This window comes from Panthera uncia, chromosome E1, assembly GCF_023721935.1.
Source record: "Panthera uncia isolate 11264 chromosome E1, Puncia_PCG_1.0, whole genome shotgun sequence".
Classification (NCBI taxonomy): Eukaryota; Metazoa; Chordata; class Mammalia; order Carnivora; family Felidae; genus Panthera; species Panthera uncia.
In genome coordinates, this window is record NC_064814.1 from 55,818,115 (window position 1) to 55,838,926 (window position 20,812).

A 20,812-nucleotide genomic window follows, 5' to 3' on the forward strand; every position below is an offset into this window, starting at 1 on the left:
GCTTCGGATTCTCTCTCTATCTCTCCCTCTCTGGCTCTCCCCTGCTGGCTCTCTCAAAGTCCCACACGCTGGCTGCATCCCAAGGCAGTGGCTTTCTACGTTTGGAATAGGTTGAAGAGAAAGGCCACGTTTCCTCAGGGTCCCTGTACCTTAGTGAGCTCTGCAGAGGTCCAAACCCTGTCTGGTCTTATCTGTGGCATCACACTTTCTACCCAGATTTATATATTGTGCGCCTCAGCTGATCACGTGAATGAATGAGACTAGCAGCTGGGAAAGCTGTATGAGTGTCACACACTGTCTCCTAATGATGTGGCTTGAAACAGAACTGGGTGGTATTGATCCGACTGACCAACTGACCTCTAATACCACGAAACTAGTTCCTGAGATAACCGGATGTGTGGCAGACATTCTGTGCCCACGGGGACAGCTGAGGTCGACACAGATTGGCAGTAATCTGTCCCGAAGCACAGAGTGAGAAGTTTCTCGGGGCTAGGTGGGTAGGGAATCGGCTGGTTGGGATCTGGAGGGACTATCAATGGACACCCAGAAAGACCGTCAACCCCCAAAGCAGCAGCCCGTGATACATACCCGCAGAGAACGTCACAGAGAAAACTGAGGTAAAATCCGGGGATCCAATCAGATGCAGAGAATGTGGATACAGAATAACGTACAAGAAAAGGACTAAAAGATTGGTTATTTTTGAGGCTCGATGAAATATAAAATTCAGAGGATTATCTTGGTTTGTATTTGGATCTGCTGTTAATGTTGCATAACTTTCGATTAGTGTGTTTATCTTTATGAGTATGACTACATACACGTGATTTCATTTTATTTTACTTTTTACATGGTTTCATTTTAAAATGAAAAAAAAAAAAAAAAGATTGACAGAGGGGTGCCTGGGTGGCTCAGTCAGTTAAGCATCCGACTTTGGCTCAGGTCATGATCAAACAGTTCATGAGTTCAAGCCCCGCGAGGCTCTGTGCTGATGCCTGGAGCTTGCCTTGGATTCTGTGTCCCCCTCTCTCTCTGTTCCTCCCTCTCTCACACTCTGTTTCTCTCTCTCTCAAAAATAAATAAACATTAAAAAATTAAAAAATAAAAATCTTTTAAAAAAGATTAACATAGAACGATAGAACATAAAGATGGAAAGAACCAGGGTCCTCGGTGGTTTTGTGGAGTTACTGAATTTACCGACCCTGGAATCCTCGGCCACCTTCCTGTTTATATATCTTTGGCTGATTTGCTTGTAAGATCAAGGGCTATTAACAATTTGTCATACACTTGGCCAATATTTTTTTCCCTGTCTGCAATTCGTCTTTTAATGTAGTTTATTGGGTGGTTTTCTATCTTGGAATTTTCTAGTATTATATTGTCAAGTCTTGTCATCTGTTTCCTTTATGGTATCTGACTTTTGGTCTTACTTTAAAAAGCCTTCACTGGGGGTGCCTGGGAGGTGCACTCGGTTGAGCATCGGATTCTTGATCTTGGCTGGGGTCATGATCTTACAGTTCGTGAGTTCAAGCCCTGCTTGAACTCAGTGCTGATGGTGTGGAGCCTGCTTGGGATTCTCTCTCCCTCCCTCTCTCTCTGCCCCTCCCCTGCTCGTTTTCTCACTCTCTATCAAAATAAATGAATAAACTGAAAAAAAAAAATGGACGTGAGCTGGATTTGGCCCATGGGCCATACCTCGCCGGCCCCTAATGTACATCCTGTGGATGCTCCCCCACGGCCCCTGCCCTCTCCCCCATTGTGTTAGCGGCCAGGTTTGGAGGCAACTGACCTGCCCTCCTAGCTCTAGGTGGGCATAATGCGGTGTGAGATGCCTGGAGAAGACAGGAAGAGGGAACCAAATCAGCTGGCATCCTGGACTTCCCAGACTCTAGAAGTGTCAGACATAATGTTTGTTGTATAAGACACCTGGATTATGGCATTTTGTTATAGGAGCCCAAAGAGACTAGCACAACCTCTGAAGAATGACAAACAACATAGCCATGTTGCCACCATGAGGAAGCGAACTTAGAATAAAGCTGCCCCCAGAGACTGAAACCAGGTCCTTCGTGACATCTTTAGCCCATTGGATTCAGGCTTCTATGATGCACACTCTATCTTGAGACCATTATTTCACGACGCAGCACAGTCCCCTTCTTTTAATGTTGTTGTTGGTTCAATTTGTATTTTTTTCTATCACTTGCTGAATAAAGAACCCCTGCCTGATGGGGGGTAAAGGGAAGACGGGGGTGGGTGGGTGGGGGGTGGCGGTAACAGTCCCAGAGAGGGGGAAGAAGCTTAGAGTAGACCATTGGGCTGATGGTTTATTAATCAGGCCTCTGGGTGCAATTGACAGAAACACATCTTGAATGTGCTCAAGTCACAAAGGGGAAATTAATGGTTTGGGGTCATTTACTGAATACATCTTTATGAAGCACCTACCATATGCTGGGCACCGTGCTAAGCACTGAGGATACAGATCAAAACAGACAAAATAACCTTACCCTCACGGAGCTTACATGAGCAAATAAACACAGAGTGTGTTAGATGGCAATAAGGGCTATACACAAAAGGAAGGGAAGGGAAATAGGGAGTTGCTGTGGAAAGTGACTGCAGTTTTAAACAGGTGGTCAGGGAGTTATTTGAATAAGGGTGGTATTTGAATAAGGAAGGAGGTTGAAATTTTCCAAGAAAGGAAGGAAGGAAGGAAGGAAGAGAAAAAAGAAAAGGAAAGGAAGGGAAAGGAAAGGAAAGGAAAGGAAAGGAAAGGAAAGGAAAGGAAAGAAAAAGCAAGACCAAGTGTAAATCCCTGAGGCAGTGTCAGAGCAACAGTGAGGAAGTCAGCATTTTGGCTCCGGCAAGACCAGCGGAGGGAAGAGAAGGAAGAGTTGGGATCAGAATGGTATCAGGGCTCCGATCTTCATGCTGAGCCATTCATTTATTAAATATTTTACCTCGTGGCAAAATCACACACCATCCTCCAAGCAGAGAGATGCTCATACGTGGAGGGAGCCGGAGACAGCGAACAGTGTCAGAAGCACAGGAAAGCCCGTAAGCCTGCTTCGTTGTCCATCGGGAGTCGCTCTGGCCAGTTCCTGTGCCAGGGCTGTGAGCCGAGGATGATGCAACGGACCATCCGAGTTCTGCTGAGGATTCTGGTTTCATCCCTCCTGATGGACCAAGCGTGGTTCAATCCCGATGGTCCAAGCAGGACAGACTCTTCTCGTCCCCCACAAACTCTCTAAGGGGTCGCATCTCTGGTGCCCACTCGGTGGGTCAGCTAAGCAACAAATGTGGGCGTGACAGTTGTGGGTGGAAAGAGTCTGAGCCGGGCCCCGGAGGACTCGCGTATTTTGGAACCTTGATCTTTAAGATTTGCCCCGCCTCCTCTCGAAGGGGCGGAGCGACGAGGGCAGCTGTCACCGCCTTCGCACCACCCGGCCGGCTCTCACGTGGGTTGGGCCGCTCAGTAACAGCTCTCCTTCCGGGACTTCCTGGTCGCCGCGACCAATCAGAGTGCTCTTCCTGTCCTGACCATTGTCAGCCGGCTGCCAATCGCGCGCCTCTACCAACGCCCCTTAAAGGCGCCGCCGACGCCGCCTGAGCCGGGGCTGATCAGTTTCTCGGTTCCTGCCCCCAACTGCGGCATGGAGTCGTCCCAGGGGCGGCCTGGGCCCGAGGCGGACCTCCCGGCTGTAGGGGAGCAGCAAGCCGTGATCTTCGGCGGCGGGCCGGGCCGAACCCCCTCTGAGCCGCCCTCAGGCCTCCCGGCGTCTGGGCAGGAAGAGGCCGAGAACGTTGAGGGCGCGAGCCGCCACCCCGGGGCGTCCCCGAAGACTTCCAGCCGCGGCGCCGTCCACCGGGCCGAGCGGGAGGCTCGGGACGACGAGCCCGGCCGCGGAGGGACGCGGTCCGGGCCGGGTAGCCGCCGGGGGGCGCCGGGCCCTGAGCCCGACCCCCACGGGTCCTCCCGGCTGAAGGACCCGGAGCCACCGGAGGACGAGCTTGCATCCGAGAGCGGCTGCCGTCGAGGGAGCCCGGGAGGCAGCGGGATGGAGGTGGAGCCGCAGGAGGAAGACGAGGAGGCGGCGGCGGCGGCTGGCAGGGCTGGCCGCTCGTTCTCCAGCCGCCTTCAGGACAGCCGCAGCCTGGACGGGCTGAGCGGGGCGTGCGGCGGTACCGGGTCCGCAGGGGGTGCCGAGCCCGGCGCGGGCGGCGGGCGCCGCGCCACCATCTCCAGCCCCCTGGAGCTCGAAGGCACCGTGAGCCGCCATGGCGACCTCACCCACTTCGTCGCCAACAACCTGCAGCTCAAGATTCGTCTGAGCGGCGCCCCTCAGCCCCCGCCCCCTGCCCCTGCGCGGCCCTGCGCGGCGCCCGCACCGACTCCCGCCATTCCTCCCATCGACCCCGACGTGCTGCGGGACCTGGAGCGGCTGAGTCGGGAGCTGGGCGGCAGGGTGGACCGTCTGCTGCGCGGGCTGGGTGGCGCGGTGCAGGAGCTGACAGCGCTGAGCGTGGGCTGCATCCAGACCTACCGCGACGCCGTGGACTCCCTAGGCGAAGCCGTGGACATGAGCATCAAGGGCATGTACACCCTGCTGGCCCGCTGTGAGGAGCTGGAGCGGGCGCTGCAGCCAGTTCAGGGGCTGGCGCGCCAAGTCCGGGATATCCGACGCACCCTGGAGGTGTTGGAGGCCCTGTGCAAGTGACCGGGAGGGCAGGACAGGGCTGGCCAAGCCGGGGCCCAGCAGGATCCTAAGGACTCAAGGAGCCCTGGTGGGAACTGCCCGCCGAGGGGAGGCCTATATACTGGAGGCTCTTCCAGATGCATTTAGCAGGCCTGCGACCACTCGCTGGGCCTTATTCAGGTGTATGTGGGGAAGTTCGGAAGCCTTCCCCGGTGGGAGGGGACGATGCTCTGCTTCTATTAAGTTGGCCATCTGTAGCTACCTTGTTCTCAACTCTCTTCTCCAGCTAGAGCACCGTCTCTGGGAACCCAGGGCTTTAGGTCTCGGCTTGGGAGACGTGACTGCCATATGTGGTCCAGAAAGGAGAACAGAGGAGGCCCCAGCCCCCACTGTGGCCACCCTGATTCCCGTGGTCACATCTCAGGTGCCCGGGGCTGTGGGAGGTTGAGTGGTCCTTGGCCACACACCGTGCAGACAAGGATGCACATCCGCAGATGGGTAACCCCCTGCTTCTGCCCTCTGGCCCCCTACCATCCCACCTCCCCAGCCAGACCCTGGGTGGAGCTAGACGGAATGCATTGCATGGTAGAGGGGGGTGAGGTGGGAGGGGTCTCGCTGCTCTCAGGGTTCAGGCAAAATTGTTGCTGGTTTTGAAGCCCACCTATTGTGGAGTGTTCTAATCAGCTTTGGCTTTCTGAGTTTTTGTGGAATTAAAGTCCTGCTGCTAAGGCTCAGGTGTGTTTGTGTGGGCTCGCAGGGGTGATAAGCTGAAGGAACGGGGATGAGGGTCGGTCTTTTTCACGGAGCTCTCCTGGCAGATGCTGGGAGAGGGGCGGGGGGCCCAGGCTACCTGGGCAAGGCTATGGCTCCTGCTCTTAGGCAGCCCTGCCATCTGAGGAGATGTGCAAGACACAGACATGGGCTCAAAGATCCATTAAAGCAGAAACACAAGCAGGGTGACCCATTATCTGTCAGGGTCCTCTTAAATCTTGAAGCGGGATCTTAGATCTGTAGGGAAGGGGTCCTCTTAGATCTTGAAGCGGACAGGCAAGGACTGGGTGACCTCTTGGCTGGGAAGACTGTTACCTCCATTCCTGACCCCGTTTCCCACATGCTGCTGCTCAGTGTCCTTTTTGCCCCAACCTCTCCAAGCCTTCTGTTCACAGTTCGTATAGTAAGATCCCGGAGCCCCCAGGTTACGGGCAGGAGAGTTACAAATAGAGATGTAAGAAAAAACTCCAGTTTTATGAAACTTTCCTCCTCCCCCGCCCCCAAGGCAATAGCGTCTTGGATTGAATCTCAATACGTTTCTATTTTGGGTGTGAAAAGTTCTGGGATTCAAAACGTTGCTCTGCAAACCTTCCCCGGTAACAAGAAATTACCAGTACGAAGTTTTACGGAGAGGGGAGAAAAGGAAAAAGAGAAGAACCGCTTCTGGCCCGTACGGGGATCGAACCCGCGACCTTGGCGTTATTAGCACCACGCTCTAACCAACTGAGCTAACCGGCCAGCTGGTGCCAGCGCCTCAAACTGGAACCATGTAGAATTCATCTTGTTGGTCCGTCCTGTCTGTAGGAAAATTTGAAAATGGGTAGGATCATTTGGGGGGACGTGAAAACGATATTAACAGAATCACCAGGCACTTCGGGAAGCGACAGCAAGGCGCAGTACGGGTGACGGGTAAACACAGATGCCACTCCCTGCTCGGCTGCAGGTCGGGATGTGCGTAGGGAGCCCGCGATGGACAGCGCGCACCTAGTGGTGTCCGCGATCCCAACCAGAAACGTCAGAGGCGGAAAGCGCCGCCCGAAGCCTCCCGGTGGATTCCCGGGCAGACGGTGGTGGACCTGGGAGGGTGGGGAGTGGGGGGTGGAATTGCACAGGCAGGATGTCCTGAGACACCTTGCAAAAGCAGTAGTCTGTGGAGGCACCGCTGGGATTCGAACCCAGGATCTCCTGTTTACTAGACAGGCGCTTTAACCAACTAAGCCACGGCGCCCACCGTCCGGTACCTGGCACCTTCTTTCCTTGGCCAGGTCAGCTCCACGGCAGGTGCGCGACAGGTTCGTGGCAGGTGCCTAGACGCCCCTTGGCACCAACCTCTGGCTGTTCTGTTAAACGGAGTAGAAGGGACGAAAACCAAGGCTGAGGACAAACGAACAAGCCGCAGGGGTGACGTGGAAATTGAGTCGGGGCGGGTAGGAGGTAACAAGAGAAATTCTTGAGATTACAAAACTGAACCCTGGCTGCGACAGCCGCACGCCGACGAGGATGGGATTCGAACCCACGCGTGCAGAGCACAATGGATTAGCAGTCCATCGCCTTAACCACTCGGCCACCTCGTCTGCGAGGTAGCGGCTTCCGCTCTTCTCTTTGGGGCCTGAACTCGTCCTCCCGCGCGCGGGGCCCACCCACGTGGCCGGGGGAGCGCGCGCCCGGGGAACCGGCGCAGCCCCGCGAGCACGACTCACAGGGCGACCGCCAGCCGAACGACCTTCTCTCCCGCGCGCCGAACCGAGGGCCCCGCCGCGCGCGCCCGTCCGCCGGAGCCCGGCCACGCGCCGAGGCTCTCGGTCTCCGGATCTGCGCGCACGAGCCCGCGAGATCTGGGCTCCCCCGACGGGGCGGCTCGGGACTGGGCACCAGGAGCCCTCCTCTCCCGGCCCCCACGAGGTGCCGCTTCAGCCTGGGCGCTGGGGCTCCGGGGTAGTGAGTCACGACGGGGAGGCGAATAAATAAAAGTTTGATGGAAGCCTCGGCGAAAAGGAGCTGACCCCGACGTGATTTGAACACGCAACCTTCTGATCTGGAGTCAGACGCGCTACCGTTGCGCCACGAGGTCGGCCGGCCAAGGAGGTGGACAGGTCTCCCCATGGCCACTTGGCGGCTGGCCGGGGACCCGGCGATTGGGGACTGAGAGCGGCCCCCCTCCCCCCGCCTCCCCCCCCTCCCCCCCCGAGCTTCTAAACTCCGGTGGCGTTGATGCCTGCGCCGTCCCGGCGCCAGCTTCGTGCGACCTGCGGGGACCCGGCGCGCCCGGCAGGGCAGCGGTCGTCCTGCGGGCGAGCAGGTGGCCGCGAGCTGTCACCGGGGACCCCCCCCCCTTTCCCCCGCCCGCCCACAGCCCAGCGGAGACGGACGTGCGAAGAATCCCGTAGAAAGCCGGACGCCTGGCGGAGCGTGAGGGAGAGCTGCCGGAGTCCCGGCACCTGGTGGGTGAGACGAACTCCTGCAAGCCTGCGTCTCTTCCTGGGTGCACCTTACCGTCGTCTGCGGGGCCTTCCGGCGCGGCCCCAGCCCCGGGCTCGGAGGTCTGATTTAAAAGTCCAGAGCAGAGCCCCAGCTTCAGTAATTGTGTCACTTGTTACAGTGTTGGGGAATAATTTACATGCAGTGAAACACGCAGATCAGAAGTGTGTGTTCTGATCAGTTTTAATAAATTCAACCCACAAACCATTTAAGATGTAGGATGTAGGACATTTCCTCCACCCCCAGAAAGTTCTTCCCCGGTCCCTTCCCAGGGGCAACCACTGTTCTGATTTCCATCACCATAAACATCAGTATGTTTTAGAGCTCTCCAACTGAGAAGGAGCTGGGAACTTCTAGAGAGGGGTACCGGAAGCTAGCAGAGCCCCTCTCCCCCCCCCTCCCCGTTTGCCTCTTGAGGGAGGAGAGGGGTTCAACAGGCCAACATGGCGAAAGAGGTCATGCTGTGTCTCACTCTCTCCTTTCCAAGTCAAATGTCTGCACATTGGGCACAGTGGCTCTTCTGAAAGTCACAGGGACCACAGTGATGTCAAAGCCCATGGACGTTTCTAGGGCCTGGCTTTGACTCAAGGCAACATCTTCTTTTAAGAGCCTTCTTCTCCTTTGGTTGTCATGACATTCCTCTCCTGCCTTTCCCCATCCCCACCCCCAGTCTCTTTTTCTGTCCTTTTAATTCCGAGTTCTGTCTCCTCTCCTCACACTACACGCTTTCTCTAAAGTCAGCCATCTGTGTGCTGAGGGCTCCTGGAGCCTGCTCCCACCTCTGGGTTCGGACGGCCAGCCCCTGCTGGGCACCTTCACTGGACCCTGTCATCCCTCCTTCCCAGTCCTTCAGGGCTCACCGCCAGTGTCTTATCCCGTCTCTTCCCTCTCCCTCCTTCTCATTTCCAGTCACCAAGTCCTGTCCATTCCTTTTTCCTCCAGAACTCTCCCGCCAACCCTCACTCTTCCATTTCCACTGCCCCCCCCCATTCCTCTTTTGCCGGATTATTGTAACAGACTCCTCTCTGATGTCTCTGCCTCCAGAATAGCCAAAGAGTTTTTGCAAAACTTGATTTGCATTTCTAAAATGCAAACTTGATCCCATCACACTGTGGCTTACAGTCAGTGCCCCAGCACCTTTGAGATTAAGTCCTAACTTATGGGCTGGGCCCCCAAGGCTGCACACTTCTTAAGAGGGCCCTGGGAGGATGTTGCCAAGTGTTTCACGTATAGGCTTTGCCACTTCCTAGTTGTGTAATTTGGGCTGGTTATTGAACCTCCTTGAGCCTCAGTGTCTCCACATGGAAAATAGTAAAGATTGTAATGGATCACTATTAGTTCATTTGCTAAGATAAAGTGCTCAGGGCCTGACTGGTCATAATCGCTCAGTTACTACGACTGCTATTATTAATGTCTGGTCCTTGCGTGATTCCTCAGCCACTGCCTCCTCACCTCCCATGTGACAACCATGCTGACTCATTTACAGATGCTTACATGCACTTCGGTCCCAGCTCCCTCTGCTGATCCTTCTTTACCTGGTTGACCCTTACATACCCCCCCCGCCCCCCACCCCCCGCCAACACTCAATTCAGAAGCTCCCTCCTCCCTACTCCCCCACTCCAATCTGGAGGAAGAGGCCTTTGATGTGTCTCCTCCAAGATAACTTAAAACACTACTTTAAAAAAAATGTGTATTTTGAGAGAGAGAGGAAGTGTGAGTGTGTGTGTGTGTGTGTGTGTGTGTGTGAGATCAGGGGAGGAGCAGAGAGAGAAGGAGAGAGAGAATCCCACGCAGGCTCCACACTCAGCATGGAGCCTGATGCAGGGCTTTAGCCGGGGATCATGGCCCGAGCCAAAATCGAGTTGGACGCCTGACCAACTGAGCCACCCAGGCGCCCTAAAACACGATTTGTAATTGTTTCCTTGATTGTTTCCCTCGCCACATCCTAAGTTACTCAAGAGAAGGAAGTATGTATTCCTGGCACCCCATACAATTCCTGGAGTAGAGTGTGTATTCAATAAGCATTTGTGAAATTAATGAGGAATCGCTTTGGCAGAAGCACCAGAGTAGGGGAGAGCCTGCTTTGTAGAGGAAGGAGACGTGTCTGAGTAGCTGAAGGACATGGGGTGCAGTGGAAATTTTTGCTAGAAAGGGAAGTCGGGTCAGTGAATATGGTACTGGGGAACGTGGACTTGATCTCTAGGTTCCGAAAGGTTCTGCAGCAGGTGTGAGGTAGTATCAGTCCAGCGTCACCATCCAGAGTACTCTCTGACATTTAAGTCTCCATGTATCCCACCAGTTTCCAAACTTTAGAAATCAACAGATGATTCTGTCCGGATCTGCCTTGTTCAATATGGTAGCCACCAGAGTGGCTGTTCAATATGGGGCCATTCAAATTAAGTTGAGGGACACCTGGGTGGCTCAGTCGCTTAAGCATCTGACTCTTGATTTCAGCTCAGGTCATGATCTCATGGTTCGTGGGTTCAAGCCCGGAGTTGGGCTCCATGCTGACTGCAGGGAGCCTGCTTGGGATTCTCTCTCTCCCTCTCTCTTCCCCTCCCCTGCTCATGTTAGAGCATGCTCTCTCTCTCTCTCTCTCTCAAAATAAATAAATAAATAAACATTTAAAAAAAGAAATTAAGTAGAAATTTAAAAATTCAGTTCCGTAGCCCCACTAGCCAAGTGTTCAGTAGCCGGCTACCACGTTGGACAGAGACAATATGAAATATTTCCATTATCATAGAAAGTTCTGCTGGACAGCGCTGATCCAGAGGCTGAAAGCTGGTGGCTTGAGCCTTGTGTACTCTTGTCATTTTTTCCCCCTTCTCATTTTTTTTTTTCACTTTTAAGTTGGATACTCACATTTATAACTGGAGTAAGAAACTGGATTTCTGGCCTCTCTTAAAACAACAACAAAACGCCCAGGAATCTGGCAACACTGGACTTTTATTTCCTTCCTCAAAAGAATTGAGCAAGGCTGAGTAGCTGCTGCCTCACAAAAGCCACAATAGATGTTAAATCTGTCCGTTCACGATGATCCTAAAAGCAATGAATTGGTCGCTCTTGGCGGGTATGCTCGATCTAACAACCAGTTTACAGGAAACGCAGGACACAGAGGAACATGTTAAATGAGAAGACCAGAACACTGCCCACAGATGGCCCAGTGCCTTCGACAGAGAAATTGCAAGAAAAGGAAACAAGGAGGAGTGGGGAGGGAGGAGGAAGAATCTAAGATTAAAAAAAACAAAAAAAAAAAAGACGAAAGAGACACATTAACCAAATGCAGCGTGTGGACTTCATCATCTATACGTGGATATTGCCAGTGGATATTGGGCAATGTCAGCTATTCGGTGATGTCTGGGATTTGCTTCGAAATGACCTAGTGGGGCTGAGAGGGAGAGAGAAGTCCAGCTGAAACAAGTTTGGCCATGTGGTGGCATTTTTGAAGCAGAATGGTAGGCTTCAGACGGGGTTCGTCATACTATTTTATTTGTACACACGTTTGAGTCTTTCCATGATAACCACCCCCCCCTTCCCCCGGCCCCCAAGCTCTTTTCTGACCAGATCAAATCAAATGTTAGGATGTGTGGGTTCCAGCCCTGGAGCCAGTGGACCGCCACCAGCGAAGGACACGCCAGGCCATCAGCAGTACCTCCTACGGCCACAGGGTGGTTCTAAAACTCACTTTTGTGTGACCTCTGCAGAGTAAGCTTCTGGGAACCAAGGTCATGGAAAAGTGACAGGACAGACCTAAACGCCGGCTCACCGTTTATTAATTCTTAATCTGAAACGTGACTACCAGTTCTTACTATCTAGTAGGTTCCCCTAGGCAGGAAGCCTATAATAAACAGAATGCCCCAAACTTCCATCTGCAGGAACCCAAACTCTAAGAGACATGCTTGACCCCTTCCTTTTTTCTCACCTACCCGTAGTCTCACGTTTAGACCTTATTTTTTAATGCTCTCTTGATTCCTTACACTTTACTCCACTTTCTTATTCCACTCTGGTCCAATATCATCCCATCCGTCCTGGATAACTATACCGATTCTTCACAAGCCTTCTACTTAACATCTTAAAATCGACTCTCCATATTGCAACCAAAGTCATCTTCTAAAATATTTTCTTTTTTTTAATTTTTTTTTTCAACGTTTTTTATTTATTTTTGGGACAGAGAGAGACAGAGCATGAACGGGGGAGGGGCAGAGAGAGAGGGAGACACAGAATCCGAAGCAGGCTCCAGGCTCCAAGCCATCAGCCCAGAGCCTGACGCGGGGCTCGGACTCACGGACCGCGAGATCGTGACCTGGCTGAAGTCGGACGCTTAACCGACTGCGCCACCCAGGCGCCCCCAAAGTCATCTTCTAGAATGCTAACCTGACCAGGTCCATCCCCATGGCTGCAAGGCCACATGTCTTGTCCACCCATCCCCCATCCCCCTGATCTCTTCTTCCCCTTCCAATACTAGGCTTCAGACACACTAGCTTCCTTTGTGTCCCACGAACACACTGGCCTTGTTCCCACCTAAGGACCTTTGCACTTGCCTCTGCCTGGAAAGTTCTTTCCCCAGATCTTTCCCCGGCTGACTCCTTCTCTTCATTCTATTTGCTCCGGGAACTTGGAAAATCTTGCAAAGGCATGTGTTGGGTTTTGCTTCCTTTTATTGGATGACAGCGCTACATTCTTCTGCGAACAGACTTGATCAACTGTCACTGGGGGAGTTTGGCTCTGAAGGCCTGGGCTTCCTCATCCCAGGAGAAAGGTCATGTGATCTGCAGGCACCGGAAGGAGCCCTTCAGTGTTTTGCGTCTTGTCCGTTTGCTCAGAAGGTTTCCAGGCTTGCTACGCTGTAATTACGCGCACAGAGCCCACCTCATTATACTTTACATGTCTTTGTTGTACTTGTTTTGAGGGTCTCCTAATGAGTGTCACCTCAAAGGAGAGAAGCAGATGGGGTCACTGTATTTTGCCTGTCCCTCCTGAGGTGGCGGAGGTTTGAAAATATTTTCAGAATTTTGAAATGGTGCAACGATTAAAGAGAGAGTCTCCCCTACACATCCGAGAGCAGAAACCAGTGTGGGTAATATTCGATCATCAGCCAATACTTTTGGAGTAAAAAAAAATCAAGAGACTTTGCTGAATCTCAGTCTTTATACAGATAATTCCTCTGAAAAATCTAAATGATGGCATTTTATTGTTTTATGAGTTTTGGTGATCACATTGTCTCCATTAGGAGGATAAGGCTGTACTACCCTCGAAAGAAGTGGTTTTGTATGAAAATGTCATTACATAGTTTCAATATATAGGAAGTGAACATTTAGGAACATCAATCTGAAAAATATTTCTTCTTTTTATAAAGCAATTTAATGTCTCAATAATAATACTATGTAAGACCCAGAAGGAAAACTTAGAAAGGGTTATCATTTAAAACTTTTTATTTTAAAATAATTTGATTTACTGAAAAGTTGCGAAAATAATACAGACAGGGGTGGATGGCTGGCTTAGTCAGTAGAGCATGTGACTCTTGATCTCGGAGCTGTGAATTCAAGCCCCAGGTTAGGTGTAGAGCTTACTTAAAAAAAATTAAATAAAAGATAAAAAAAATACATATATAGTAAGAGAATTCTCATGTGCCTTCAAGACCAGGCTTTATCATTGCCTCTCTATCTCTACAGACACACGTATATTTTTTTCTAAATCATTTGACGGTAAATTGCAGACATAATTCTCCTTTACCACTAAAATTGCATGTATTTGCTAACCAGGGCATTCTCTTCCATAAAGGCAGTAGAATTTATCAAAAACCAGGAAATTAACACCGATAATACTGATATCTAAACTCGAAGCCTTATTCAAATTTGCCAATGGTTCCACTAATGTCCTTCACAATAAAAGAAAATGGTTGTTTTTTGTTTTCCGGTCCAAGATCCATTAGGATCACACATTTTATTTCTCATGTCAAATGTGTCACATCTCTCTAGTCTCCCTAAATCTGGAAGAGCTCTTCAGTCTTTGTCTTTCGTGACTTTGAAGAAACACCTTTTCACTATCTCTTTGAGTTCTGACTTTACCTATTGGTTTAGAAAAAGGAAATCTATTTATTTTAGTGGGGTCCTCAAATAGATGTGTTTCCTCTCAATTTTCAGCACATTTCCTAAAACAAAGTTTAAGGATAAAGGACTTTTTTTTTCAAAGAGTTTTTGCTTGCTCTATTATTCTAGAGTTTCCTTTTTAAAAACGTTATTTACAGTATTGGATTACCTTGGGGGGCTTGTTTGCTGTCCCTCTGGATCTCTCTGATTAGAATAGAAACTCCAGGAAGGTAGATACTTGGGTCTTGTTTGTCCAGAACAGGAGCCCAGCACATGCTAGCTGGTCAATGAATATTTGTTGAATGAATGAAGAAAACAGAAATGTCCCTTGGGCTTGGGTGTTTAGCTTAGACCGGCCTAAAAACACTCAGATGGAGAGTAGGGAGAGAGATGATCTGGTCATCGGCCCAGGGGAGGTCCCGGGGATGCTGTGACCTGAGGGTGAGCAGCGAGCGGGCTAGAACTTTCTGTTCTGCAAGGATCCCAGTTGAGGGCCCAAGGTCAGTGAGGTCGGTGATAGCAAGAGGTACTTGGGAATGTAGCTGGGCAAAGACCGGTGCCCGTATCTCAAACAGATCAGAAAATCCGTCCGCTCCTCGCTTCCATGCCCTTCCCCAAAAGCGCCCCTCATCCACGGAAAGAGAACGGGCCACTTCCCGCTCTCTGCGATGCTCTCACCAAACTGGGGCTGGGCGGGGAGGGGAGAAGAGCATCGGGGAAGGTTCCGATCCGGGGTCCTCGGACAACCAGGGTCTCGGCGGCCATCTAATAAGTGACGGCGGGACAACGCGGGGACATCCGCGTCTGCACGTTTCTTTCCCACGTGCCCAAGGCAGCGGGGGCTAAAGGGATGCGGAGGAGGGAGAAAGAGACCCTGCCTTAGGCCTGACGGGGACAGCGGGCTGCAGCGAGCACCTAGGTCGGAGGGACCTGCCGGGCTCGCGGCAGAGACCTAGTCGGGGAACTCGGAACCGCGCCGCAACCCTGGCAGCAGAGCTCCGCCTTGCGTTTTCTGCGGCGGTGGCTGCCGCTCGAGACTTTACAGCCCTCGCGAGATTTTCCGAGATCCCGCCGCAGCGCCGGCTTACGCGGTTGCTAAGGCAACCGGGCGGCGCCAGCGCGAGCGGGAAGGGGGCGCCGGTCGAATTTTTACGTGCTAGCCTGCGAGACTTGAGACTTCAGGCGTGGTCATTCCTGAGCCCCACAGACCACGGCCTCTGCTCCAGTCGGTACTCCTGCCCCAGGGGGGCCATGGGCCGGATCTCGGGGCTCGTGCCCTCTCGCTTCCTGACGCTCCTGGCGCATCTGGTGGTCGTCATCACCTTGTTCTGGTCGCGGGTAAGACCCACGACCACCCTCCTCCCGTTCCTACCCGGTTCCCACCTTGGGGTGGTCCCAGCCCCACTACGCCCCTTCCCCAGGGCCTTAAGCGGGCGTATCTTCCCATCCCCCCTCGGACCCCAGGGCTGCCCCGCTGCGCTCCCTTCTTTCATTTTCTTCTTCTCCGCCCCGCTCCCCAGGACAGCAACATCCAAGCCTGCCTGCCTCTCACGTTCACCCCCGAGGAGTACGAGAAGCAGGACATTCAGTGAGCACTTGGGGCAGGGTGGTCAGAATTCAGCACTGGTGGGGGTGGAAGGGCCTTGAAGAAGTCCCCAAGGCCTGAGCCAACCCCCTTCGTGTCTGCAGGCTCGTGGCAGCGCTGTCCGTCACTCTGGGCCTCTTTGCAGTGGAGCTGGCCGGTTTCTTCTCAGGGGTTTCCATGTTCAACAGCACCCAGAGCCTCATCTGTATCCTTTTTGCCTGCGCACCTTTTCCACACGGTCCATTTCCATCTGGACTCCCTTTCAGCCACCTAACCAGGCCTTTCTGGCACAATAGTGTGTGCTCTAGCGGGCAAACAGCACCTCCGGCTGATAGATCTTCTTAGGCAACGTGGAAAGTTTAAGACGCCCTTCGATCCTTTGTTAAGTTCCCGCTGTGCACCAGGCGCTGGAGATCCCATCTGGGAGTAAAACTCTGTTTTCTAACTTGCGGAAGAGGCAGGTATGCGGACAGGACATCTGTAATTCAGTGTGATAAGCATTGTGCTACAGGAGTGTGTGAAGATATGAAGCTCTATGGAAACTCAGAAGAGACGGAGAAATAAGGAAGATGGAGATCAGGGAAGCTTCTTGACCCTTGAATTGTATAGACTGAGAGGGCCAGGGCGCTGGACAGTGATTCCAGCAGAGTGAATTAAGTCACTGCGAACATTCTTTTCTTTTCTTTTTTAAAAATGTATTTATTTGAGGGGCGCCCGGGTTGCTCAGTCGGTTAAGCATCCGACTTCGGCTCGGGTGATGATCTCGCGGTCCGTGGGTTCGAGCCCCGCGTCGGGCTCTGTGCTGACAGCTCAGAGCCTGGAGCCTGTTTCAGATTCTGTGTCTCCCTCTCTCGCTGCCCCTCCCCTGTTCATGCTCTGTCTCAAAAATAAATAAACGTTAAAAAAATTTTTTTTAAAAAATGTATTTATTTGAGAGAGTGCAAGAGAGGGAGAGAGAGAATCCCAAGCAGGCTCCGCACTGCCAGAGTGGAGCCCGATGCGGGGCTCGATCTCAAGAACAGTAAGATCATGACCTGAGCAGAAATAAAAAACTGGAAGTTTAACCTACCGAGCTGCCCAGGCACCTTCACGGTGTGCAATGGGGAACTTGCTTCTACCTGAAGGGGCCAGGCTGGCCCCCTAGATATGGGGTTGGGTAGCCTGGGGTCCCAGCTGTGCAGGCTCAGTTCTGGTCTCTACTCACATGGCTGTCCTAAAATTCAGAAGTCAGGGCTGCCGAAAACGCAGAAGTGTGGCCTTGGGAATGTGGTAAGGGAGCAAGAGGTGAACCTGAGAGCAGATGCCTGCCCCACCAATGGCCTTTTCTGGCTCATCGCTAACTACTGAACCAAAGGCTTTCCTTGACTCTGGTGCATTCCCAAGCCATTGGGGCTCATTGTAGTGCATCTGTGGCCCTGTCCTTTTTCATATTTGAGCGTTGGGAGTGTACCACGTACTGGTACATTTTCGCCTTCTGCAGGTATGGTACCACCAATGTTTGGGAGTAGGGGAGGAAGGTTTACTCAATCTGAAGGTTTCCCCCACTCAGTCCTTTACTCCATGTATGAGAAACCAGATCCACTCAACATCCTGCAGTCTTTTGAATTCCCCTTCTCCTACACTTTGGGGGTGGAGTCTCCAGTTTGGGGATTTGGGTATTTTTATTGCAAGGGGCCTTGAACCAACCACCCACTACTCTACTGTCCACAGTGCCCTCCCAGCTGTCACTGAAATGGCATTGTTCATCAGCGTCTTTGGACTGAAAAAGAAACCTTTCTGATCCCTTCGTGACGGGAACATAGGGATGACGGTTCGAGGAACAAGGGACCCCTCACCATTCCCGGACCGAGGAAGGCAGTCTTCAGCCCTCAAATTGCGTTTGATGGAGGATGTCAGTGTTAGGGTAATTATCACTCGAGTCTGGGATTATCAGCGTTTTCTTTAGTGCTTGTAATAAAATATATCTTAGAGTGAGATCAAGACTTACGACAATTCTAGGGGAGAATTGGGGCGGCCAAACTGCTAGAGAAACGGAAGGCTGTTTTCCAGCCTTGCAGACTGTAAGATAATACGTGTCGCTTTTATTTTGGTTATTACGGTAGACGGCTGACGGAAGGGGGTCGGTGGGCGGAGATATGTAAATAAAGTCCCCGCGATTTTCGTGCCAAGCTCGTGAGTGGAGCATTCTGGGAGGAATTAGGTTGTCTCTTTTTGGCAGTCATATCGGGAAAGAAATATTGTGTAATTCTGCAAATAAACGAGCAACGGTAACGGAAGACCCTGAATAACGTCGGGTTGCTCGGGCTAGCCCGTTAACTACTCACCCTAGCTGCAAGCGGGACCTTTTTCCCTGAGTAAGGAACGCACGTGTGTTGTCGTTTATCGTCAGGTGGGATAATCCTTACCTGTTCCTCCTTTGGGAGGGCAGATCGGAACATGATGATTGGAGTTCGCATGACTCGTGATTAACGTCTCTGCGTAATCGGGACTTGCAACACCCTGATTGCTCCTATCTGATTCTGCCTGACGATCCTCATCTTTGTTTTCATGGGAAGTGATAGATTATTGTTCTTTGGGTGTGAGATGGCGCAGCCACCTGGGTTAGGCTGCGTATTGCGGTTGGGGAGGGACGGTGACTGCTTGGAGTCTTCCTGACAGTAGCTCGAGTTTTGGGATTCGCATTTTCCTGCTCTGCGTTGTCGGTTTTCCGGAAACTTCCTTCATCCGATGACCGGGCTTGGCGAGTCTTCGAACGCCACAATCTTAGTGGGGCGGCTCCTTAAGGGAGGAGCCGATTAGTGTTACACGAGGTTAGTTAATTGTTACAAGGGAAGAACGGGTTGGTCTCCAGGTTTCTGTGAAGTCGCTGTTAATATTTTATCGTACTAGGTGTCGCCAGTGGTTTATTATCAGACCGTCTATCCCTGGGCGTAGCTTCCGCTGTTCCTCAGTGGTCTGATGAGTACCCCCCATCTCTGCCTGCCAGCACATGGCAAGAACACGTCCGAAAGGAGATTATTTGAACACGCTATTAGGCATTGGACAAACACTGCCAGAGTCTGAGGTGCCACCTCGTGTCAGATCAAGGGTCGTATTTCCTAGGGAAGGTTCAGTGTATGTCGGGAAGGTCCTCTGTGCGTTTTTTCAGTCCCGAATGGGGGAGCCGTGGCCATTCGAAAGAAGCAGAAGGCATCCGAGGACATGCTTTGTGGTGAGGCCCCTCAGGTGATGCCCCCCCCCCCCCTTTTCCCTTCTGGAGGATCCTTCTGGCAGCCCTTCATCCCGAGCACTCCTTCAATAAATACTTCGTGAGCATTTCCTATATGCAAAGCTCTGTAGGAAGTGCTGACCGAGGGAAGAGTGTGAATATGGTCCGTGCTCAGCCTCACGATGGAGCCATCGTGGCGCATGGAGACCGACCGGAAGCTCCCCTCCTCGCAGCGTACTTGCAGAGCAAATTGTGGTAAGAGCCGCAAAGGAGAATTACAGAGGCTACGGAGCAGGGGTTCATTTGCCCAAGGTGGCAGGAGTATTGCTCCTAGAGGAGCCGTTGGAGTTGAGGTCCTGGAGTGTGGCTGGGGAAAGTCACATCCCACCGCGCTCTGTGTGCTTCACCGATTTGTGAAAGCCGACCTTTTGTGTTGCAGAAACATTGTGGGCGAGTTGTGAAACAGCTCTTATCAGAAGTGATACAAACAGTTAAATTGTATTTAAAAACACTCAAAACTCATTACTTCCTGATTATGTTTTTTCTCCTCTCTCTCTCTCTCTCTCTCTCTCTGTCTCTTTTTTACTTTGTAGGAGTTTATTTTATTCATTTTTTTTTCAGTGTGGTTTACACACAATGTTACACCAGTTTCAGGTTCCTGATTATTTTTTACATGTTACTATTATGTGCTCTTGAGGTTATTTACATTTACTGTATCTGTATGGTGGGAATGCTATATAATGATGTGCCCCTACTGTGTGTCTCTTCCCAGCTCATGTGGAGACATCAAGTTGGTATTTCGAAACTGGCTCCGGCAGGAGTATTTACTCCACAGAGATTGGCAACTGCGGCATATGGGGCTTTGTTGATTACCTAGATTTAAGAAAATGTTGGGGGCGCCTGGGTGGCTCAGTCGGTTAAGCGTCGAACTTCAGCTCAGGTCATGATCTCTCGCTTCGTGGGTTGGAGACCCGCTTTGGGCTCTGTGCTGACAGCTCGGAGCTTGGAGCCTGCTTTGGATTCTGTGTCTCCCCCTCTCTCTACTCCTCCCCCGTTCCTGCTCTGTCTCTCAAAAATAAATAAACGTTAAATTTTTAAAAAATTTAAAAAAAAGATGACGGAGACAATGTTAATAATGCAGGTTACACATAAAACTGCCATGTCTGTAACTGTTACATTGCAAATAGCACCGAAAATAGAGGAAATATTCTCCCAGAATTTGAAAACTGTTAACAGATTCAGTAAAGAAGTCAGTCCAGCCCCTGAGGAACCAGTGAAAGTACAACATATCTTCACTGCTTCATTTTGTGTCATTCCAAAATGTAAATACAAATATCAACCAACATTCATTTTGGAATTACACTGGTAGGGTATAATTCCACTTAGGAAGTCGTGGATACAAGAGTGGAATTTACAGTAAAGAATATTGTATATTTCATTATTATTTGTAAATTCTGTTACACATCCTTTGTGTCAGTAAGATTGATAATAAACTTATGTACATATATAAATACGTACTGCTTTTGGAGAGTTGGCTGTTAAATATTTATCAGCGATTCCTGCCCCTCTCATCCCAAGAAACTGCCCATCGCGGATCCTTGTTTCTAAATCCAGAGGGCACTGCTCAGCCTTTGGCTTGGCCTCTTTTCGGCACATAATATGTTGACCACTACTCTTTTGAAAGGTTTTCTTTCTTGGCCTCTGAAAAATAGTTCCCTTGGTTTACCTCCCACTATTCTGGCTGCTTCTTCTCAGGCTCATCTAATTTTTTTTTTTTTAATTTATTTTTGAGAGAGAGACAGACAGTGCGAGCAGGGGAGGGGCAGAGAGAGAGGGAGACAGAATCATCGGAAGCAGGTTCCAGGCTCTGAGCTGTCAGCGCAGAGCCCGCCGCGGGGCTCAAACTCACAGACTGTGAGATCGTGACCTGAGCTGAAGTCGGACGCTTAACGGACTGAGCCCTCCCCCCCGCCGAGGCGTCCCTCAGGCTCATCTAATATTG

At 51.5% G+C, this 20,812-nt stretch overlaps 2 protein-coding genes, 5 non-coding genes and 1 pseudogene across 7 annotated transcripts; 4 read left to right on the forward strand and 4 right to left on the reverse strand.

The window, feature by feature from the left end:
• The first annotated feature begins 413 nt into the window (after positions 1 to 413).
• On the forward strand, positions 414 to 1,545 carry LOC125927671 (DNA-directed RNA polymerases I, II, and III subunit RPABC4-like; annotated as a pseudogene).
• A 2,039-nt stretch (positions 1,546 to 3,584) lies between these two features.
• On the forward strand, positions 3,585 to 7,033 carry BORCS6 (BLOC-1 related complex subunit 6). The gene has a single exon (XM_049636993.1). It carries the CDS (start codon positions 3,636 to 3,638, stop codon positions 4,698 to 4,700), a length of 1,065 nt encoding a protein of 354 aa, XP_049492950.1. The 5' UTR covers positions 3,585 to 3,635; the 3' UTR covers positions 4,701 to 7,033.
• TRNAI-AAU (transfer RNA isoleucine (anticodon AAU)) lies at positions 6,115 to 6,188 on the reverse strand. The gene has a single exon. It is a non-coding gene; the product is annotated as a tRNA-Ile (tRNA).
• On the reverse strand, positions 6,605 to 6,678 carry TRNAT-AGU (transfer RNA threonine (anticodon AGU)). The gene has a single exon. It is a non-coding gene; the product is annotated as a tRNA-Thr (tRNA).
• TRNAS-GCU (transfer RNA serine (anticodon GCU)) lies at positions 6,943 to 7,024 on the reverse strand. The gene has a single exon. It is a non-coding gene; the product is annotated as a tRNA-Ser (tRNA).
• Positions 7,034 to 7,449: 416 nt separating the features above from the next.
• TRNAW-CCA (transfer RNA tryptophan (anticodon CCA)) lies at positions 7,450 to 7,521 on the reverse strand. The gene has a single exon. It is a non-coding gene; the product is annotated as a tRNA-Trp (tRNA).
• Positions 7,522 to 15,108: 7,587 nt separating this feature from the next.
• Positions 15,109 to 20,579, forward strand: TMEM107 (transmembrane protein 107). Its single transcript, XM_049636995.1, has 5 exons — positions 15,109 to 15,355; positions 15,538 to 15,605; positions 15,707 to 15,807; positions 16,986 to 17,082; positions 17,313 to 20,579. Exons 1-5 carry the CDS (start codon positions 15,269 to 15,271, stop codon positions 17,380 to 17,382), a joined length of 423 nt encoding a protein of 140 aa, XP_049492952.1. The 5' UTR covers positions 15,109 to 15,268; the 3' UTR covers positions 17,383 to 20,579.
• On the forward strand, positions 17,985 to 18,120 carry LOC125927711 (U8 small nucleolar RNA). Its single transcript, XR_007459401.1, has one exon. It is a non-coding gene; the product is annotated as a U8 small nucleolar RNA (small nucleolar RNA).
• Positions 20,580 to 20,812: the final 233 nt, after the last annotated feature.

Coding starts and splice junctions, on each gene's coding strand:
- BORCS6 (XM_049636993.1), top strand. CDS start 3,636: ATGGAGTCGTCCCAGGGGCGGCCTGGGCCCGAGGCGGACCTCCCGGCT.
- TMEM107 (XM_049636995.1), top strand. CDS start 15,269: ATGGGCCGGATCTCGGGGCTCGTGCCCTCTCGCTTCCTGACGCTCCTG. Junction 15,356..15,537: donor TCACCTTGTTCTGGTCGCGG/GTAAGACCCACG, acceptor CCCGCTCCCCAG/GACAGCAACATCCAAGCCTG. Junction 15,808..16,985: donor CAGCACCCAGAGCCTCATCT/GTATCCTTTTTG, acceptor TGCATTCCCAAG/CCATTGGGGCTCATTGTAGT.